The following is a 6,656-nucleotide window of genomic DNA, read 5'->3' on the forward strand; positions in this document are numbered from 1 at the left end:
GCCCTCGGGTAGCAAAAGTATGAGGTATAGTCGTGGGGTGAAAGAGCTATTAACAATGAAACTTTCTTTGTTATTGGATCGATGTAAGGCATCTGATAGAAATGCTTCTCGCATAATTATAGCTACAATAGAAGCACTAGGGCAAAATCCAATTGACTTTGTAGTTTCAAAATCAAACTTACATTCAACAAGAATAAACTTTTGCTTGGTTTAATGCCCCAAGAGCTTATCTGGCTCCTAAACAAGATCTTGATCTTTTGCGTAATTGCATTGAATACCGCAAGATAGACAAAGATATTTCAGAGAAGGCTCTTGCTAAATTCTCAAACCATTTATGGTATTTGAGTTCAGAGCAGGCAGGTCTGGCGTTCTTTGACCTAACTTTACCAGATGGCGAACAAAATTAGAAACGGCCAACATAATTTTGAAAACCAGTGAAACGGAAACCAACAGAATAGTAAATCCAAAGCTACAGACACATGAAGATGAACAATTTGTCACAGCAGGGTTAAAAAATATTGTGAACAAAGAAACATTGAACTTTTTCAGCCGATTGAAAATAGACACAAGTTTTCTCAAAGAACCTCCAAATCTTTGGCCCGAAAACCCGCATTTTAAAGAAGGCTTTAAAAAAGTGCAATCACTTAAAGTCGTAAATGACATGACAGAAAGAGGAGTCAAATTAATAACGGATTTTAATAACCTTTTAACTAAAGATGAGGAACAAAAACAATATGTACTTCAAGTAGTCAGTGAGTTCCGAAAATTGTATCCTGATGCTTCCAAAACTACTTTGTAAATCTGTTGATTAAATTTTTTTAGTATTTACTTCTTTAATTATGTATAAGAAATGTAACACGATGTTATTTTTTTTTGTTTTTTAGGCCGTGTGTGAATTGCGTAAAATAGTTCACATAGTGTAAAATATTTGACACTGTTGAGGTGAATAAAAAATTTTCAGCTGTTAAAAATTTATTGGGCTCTGGGACCTGGTTAAATTTGAGTTAAATTTTTTTTTGCAGTTGGTTTTGTTTTGTTTTTTTTTTTTCATTAAAAAGGAGTTTCATAGCAGAAAAGAGGCAGAGAAAAATATTAAACAATAAGCCATACAGCTGAAATTTTTTTGTTCACCTCAATAGTGTCAAAAATTTTACACAGTGTTAACTATTTAACGCAATTCACACACAGCCTTAGAATTCTGTTAAATGTTTCGTTTTTTTAAATAAAACAGTTTAAAAAAAAAGTTTCATTTTAAATCGAGTTTGCACTTCAGCTCTTTTTGAGGTAAGTACTGAAAATTTAAATTGATGACAAAATTTTTCTTTTTTGGTAAAACTAAACAAATTTAGCATCTGAATTATGTGTAGCAACACTACCTTTAATTAAATATATAAAAAGTGAAAATAACCCGATCTGTTTGGGAGCTAGAGCTAATTTTCTTCGAAAAACAGTGAAAAAACAGAGATTTTTGATACTTTGAGCGAGTGTCGGCACCATTTAGAGTTATCCAATCGAGCTGAAATTTTGGCTATCTAAAAATCTGCAAAGGCGGAACATTTTATGGGGTTCCCCCGACCAAATTTCGAAAATCGATTTCTTGCGGTCACTCTAGTGCTCATGGTCCTTGGAGGTAAAGGGTTTTCCAAAAAGAGGTGTTATTTTGATATTCAAAGAAAAATGGCATTTTTTGAGATAAATGATCGGATGTTTATTTCATTATAAAGAGGAAGGTATGCCGTTAATAATGGAACACAACATCAGCCAAATGGCCGCCACGACCACGCTTACAGGACCAATCTCGGTGGCCAATTGTGATCACCTCTTCGAGAGATAACACGGTCCGGAAACTTTTCCCGTAAAAGATCGGTGGTTTCATTGCTTGCGTGGCACGTAGCGTCGTCTTGTTGAAAGTAAACGTTGTCCTGATCAATACCATCCAATTCCGGCCATAAAAAATCATAAATCATCTCTCGATAGCGCAATCCATTCACCGTAACTGTTGCTCCAGCCTCATTTTCGAAAATGACCCCGCCGGACCATAAACCGCACCAAACAGTCAGGCGTTGAGGATGGAGAGGCTTTTCAACAATAACTCTTGGGTTTTCCGAGCCCCAGATGCGACAGTTTTGCTTGTTGATGTAGCCTCCGAGGTGGAAATGGCCCCCATCAGTCAAGATGATTTTTCGATGAAATTCCGGATCATGAATTTTAATAATTTCAATGCGTTGTTGAAGCGTGTATCGTTCCATTTTTATTAATGGCGTAGTTTCTACTTGTCAAATGTCAAAAAATGACAGCTACCGAAATAGCGGGCTATTCAAAATAACACCTCTTATTGGAAAACCTTGTATAATGCCGACTTTTCACGAGTCGATTTTTGCCGTGCGGCGAAGTTTTTCGGCCAAAGTTGACTCGTGTGAACGTAAGCCTCAGCTGAAGAATCCTTGTCGGCTTTACCCGTACGAAATATTGTGCGGCTAAAATCGAAAAGATAGCGTTCCTGGCCCATACATGGGTTATTTAAAGCACGATGACGCTATTTTTTACTGTATTACTGATATACTGATAGATGCAGGCCCGGTACACACATGTGTTTTTTTTTGCGTCATAGACGCTTCGTCTATTTAACACTCGTGCGGTGACGCTGCGAGAAAAAAGACTCACAGATTTTGAAAACACCGCAAATTCACCGCACGAGTAGTAAATTGACACCGCACTTGTATGATTCCTTTAAAAATCAAATGGCTGCGTCATGCGTCAAAAGAACTCATGTGTGCATCGGGCTTAGTTGGGACGAGGTACAGATACAAAGCCATGGCGCATTCCACGACGTACAATTTTCGCTGCTTCATCAAAGTTTGCAAGAAGTTCGATGTCAAGGAACAATTCACAATTAACAAGTCAACTCCAGTGGCACCATTTTTTCAAAGCCTGTACAATTCTGTCTGTTTTGTGCTGATGCAATATTCACAACCCTTCAAGCAAGAAAACGGAGTTCAAAAAAGACACTCCGATCTCCGACCGAGAAAAACGGGGTTGCACACACACTTGCAACTTTTTGTGTATGAACATAAAGTCGAAGGAGAAATCGTGGTGAAAAAACCAATACATATAAAATCGGCTCCGCGGTGATTATAATTTCCTGTTTGCTTGAAGGGAATCGGAAGCTAGTTGTTAGAGGTGCGTTAGTTGGCATTGGAACAGAGGCGATGAAAATTGGATTGGAGATGAATGAAATTTAAACAAAGTACATATATGCTGCCATCGAGGAAAGATGCCCACCACCATCTACTCGGACAGAAAATCACCATTCTAACTTACTTACTTATTCACTAATGGTGAATAACCACTTTACGAAGGGCTTCAGATGTTCACATAATATGGCAGATAGGTTCTTTAAGGTGATGTTAAGCAGACTGATGTCTCTATAGTTGGTGTGATCTTTTTTATGGATCGCCATCGCGTTGACAAGGCTGTGAAAAGTGATATTCATGAGTCTGTTAACGGTAGCAGTCGCCGTAGTAGATGTTGTAATGATACATTACAAACATGCCAACAACAAAAGAAAAACACCTGGATTTTGTCTATGTCTTACAGTTCACATCTAGTTACTACAAAAATAAACATAAGACTTCGGATAAAATTCAGTACAAATCGAGAGCTAGGAAAGTGCCAATCTGGTGTACAGAGTGCTTCTCCGCTTTTTGAAAGAAGTAAGTCCCAGAATTGGAATACCAGGTTCTAAAATTAGTAACGTCTGCTATCTCAGACTGTAATCTATAGTGACATCTGCTATCTCAGTCAAAACTAGAATTAAGTTTAAGAATTTGAATTGTATAATGTATCTTCTTCTTCCTTTTTTCTCGGCGCTTTTATGATCTCGATGTCGAGGGGATCATAACTATCCCACGTATCTGCTTCATACTAGTGATCCGCCTGTGGAGTTTGTCGGGTTGACCTCAGAAATCGGCGGCAAGCCTCCCGGTTTTGTATAGTTCCATTTCTAAGGCCAACTGAATGCTGGTGTTTTTGCATTTGCTTGTACCAGGAGTTTTTAGGCCTACCTTTCTTTTTATTTCGTGTTGGAACGTTGTATGATATTGCTTTTTTGACGGGGTTCTCAGGATATCTCCTTTGAACATGGCAATACCAACTGAGACGGTCGTGTTAATTTTTTTTTTTTTTTTTTGTATAATGTAGATGTATGAAAATTGTATTCTATGAAATGAAGTATTGTAAAATATTGTAAAACATTGTAAAAATTTTATAACACCAAGTAAAAAAAGGAAATAAATAAAGTGAACCTCAAAAACTAAAGTTAGTTGCTTTTTTAGTTAAACCCTGGATCCGACGAGTATACCCCAACTTATGACAAAAGCTTCTCACAATGTCATGGGTCTTAACTTTTCTGTTGTATGGACCAGAATCTTCCCATCGTAGCTCTTGGATCGCAGTTATATCTGCCATGTAGCAGTCAGGGCAGGGGTCTCCACTAATTGTTTGGCTAAACGTGGTCTAAACAAAGAGAAATTCGTTGTCCTACGGTCGTTTAGTAACTACTTCCTACTCCTGATCTGGCAGCTACTCCGACGGCGAGAGCCCTACTATACATCCATAAAAGGAGAAATCGGTCCGGCCAAGTCGCTCCTTATTGGCCTGATTAAGTCGAAGTATCTCATATAAGGTGTTCACTTGGTTAGTTCAGCCCGACTGGTTCTGGATGTATTCGGTCTACAAAAATTTTATGAAAATTGGTTCCCAAGAGTTATGGAAAACAGCTTTGTCTTATTATGGTTGAACTCTGCGGTCCACCTTGAAATAAAAGCATCTATAGTAAAGTATGTATATGTAAGATGTCTGCAAGTTCGATTCAACACGATACAATGTACAAAGTCAACTCATTCAATTTTCTAACTATTTCTAACAGATTCTTTATTCTCTCCTATTTCTTACATATTAATCATAAATTTCATAATTTCTTAATACTATATGGGGCTTCACTATTTGTTGATAAATAGTAAATACCTTTAGCCTTTTTAGCATTATTTGGATCACCCAAACGCACTCGTGGTAATCTCTTACCACAATTAGCTTTTTCCATACTCTCCAAATCACTACATTCAACAGCAACAAATGCGTTCTTCTTCTCCTGACTCAATGCTTCAGCAAAATACTCAACAGATCTTCCATGGGAACAAAAGAAATCTTCCTTGCTACATCCTGGTTGTGCCTGTCCACCATTTGGATAAAATGTTGCTTTTCCAATTGGATTATAGAAACCCAAAACTCCACCATTAGTTTGAATTGTTTCCACATACACAGCATCGGTGCTAGCTAAACGTTTCTCAGAATTTTTGAATCGAAAAAGTGGCATAGCTGGATCCAATCCTACGATAGTATGAACTTTTCCACGCTTAACAGTTTTTCCAGTAAATCCAGCAACATGTGCACCCAAACTATGTCCATAGATTGCTAAAGTATCGAAAGATAATTTAGCCTCGTTATGCATCCAATCGATGAATTCTGCAATTATTTTTCCAGCTTTTGGACAACTTCTTTGAGATGAAATGTACATAGTCGATGTAGAGTACACTGTCCAATCGACTGAAATTATATTGTACTGTTTGTTTGTTCCGTTCAATAAGAGTGCATCACGAACAGGTTCTACAGCCTTGTAGCCACCTCCCCAGCCATGAATCCAGAATCTATTTAAAATTTAAAAATTTAAATGAAAATTTGGTCTTTCGAAAACACCGTTTTTAACCTTACCTAGTAGGGTTTTTGAAATCAAAGTTTGAACGAGCCAATGACTCAGGATCGTCCTTGATGATTTCAGTTGGTTTTGTTGGATTTGCCGCGGTGTAGAGGAAAAATTTGATCTTATCAAAAGTCTGTCGGCTACCATCTTCTTTAGCGAGATTGGCCTCTTCAATAGCTTGATCCTCCGTCATCCAAAGAAAGGTTCCATTATATTGGGGAATAGGCCAAATTGTTTCTTCTTGTTCTGTCGGAAATGATAGAACTGGAAAAGGATAAGATTTTTAATGAGTTTCTATTTTCCAAAATTTACTACCCTCTTCAAAAATACATACCTCCTTTTGTGAGTCCCAAAACAACAGTAGCTGCTAGAGCTAAAACGACGTGTTGCTTCATTGTGTTATTGATTGATTTCTAATACAAATATCAATTTTGACTAAAGCTTTTATAGGTAAACTAAAATAAGATAGAGCCATTGGCCTACTGTTTTTGGATTATTATTATCTTTGGTAATTAATCAGTATGGTAATAAAAGTTTTAACTTTTTTTGATTATTTTGATATATAATTTTAACAAAAAACCAGATAAATCTTTAATAAATTGGTTTGGCTAAAAAAAACATAAATAAAACTAAATTTCTTATCAGCCAGCCACTTCATAAATTAACAGCAAATAAAACGTTTTTCGACGGAGAACTTTTAAAGCATCCAACAAGTCGATCTTTGTGGAGTCATTTTTTATTGATAAACTTGAATACTTTTTGTTGTTTGTACCACTTTTTGCTCATAAGCTTGAAACATTAACGGTTCTATGATCAATGTGGAGTTATGTCCTTCCCCTGGTTATTTATTAGAGGTTAGTATTTAATTTATTTCAAGTTGTTTAACTTATTTATTACA

The 6,656-nt window shown here is 36.7% G+C and overlaps 1 protein-coding gene across 1 annotated transcript; it reads right to left on the reverse strand.

Annotated features, from left to right (window-relative positions):
• Positions 1 to 4,943: 4,943 nt before the first annotated feature.
• LOC129905271 (lipoprotein lipase-like) lies at positions 4,944 to 6,193 on the reverse strand. The gene is made up of 3 exons (XM_055980714.1): positions 6,093 to 6,193; positions 5,770 to 6,022; positions 4,944 to 5,705 (listed from the first exon to the last, which is right to left on the reverse strand). Exons 1-3 carry the CDS (start codon positions 6,151 to 6,153, stop codon positions 4,970 to 4,972), a joined length of 1,050 nt encoding a protein of 349 aa, XP_055836689.1. The 5' UTR covers positions 6,154 to 6,193; the 3' UTR covers positions 4,944 to 4,969.
• Between the last annotated feature and the right edge of the window lie 463 nt (positions 6,194 to 6,656).

This window comes from Episyrphus balteatus, chromosome 1, assembly GCF_945859705.1.
Source record: "Episyrphus balteatus chromosome 1, idEpiBalt1.1, whole genome shotgun sequence".
NCBI classification, from domain to species: Eukaryota; Metazoa; Arthropoda; class Insecta; order Diptera; family Syrphidae; genus Episyrphus; species Episyrphus balteatus.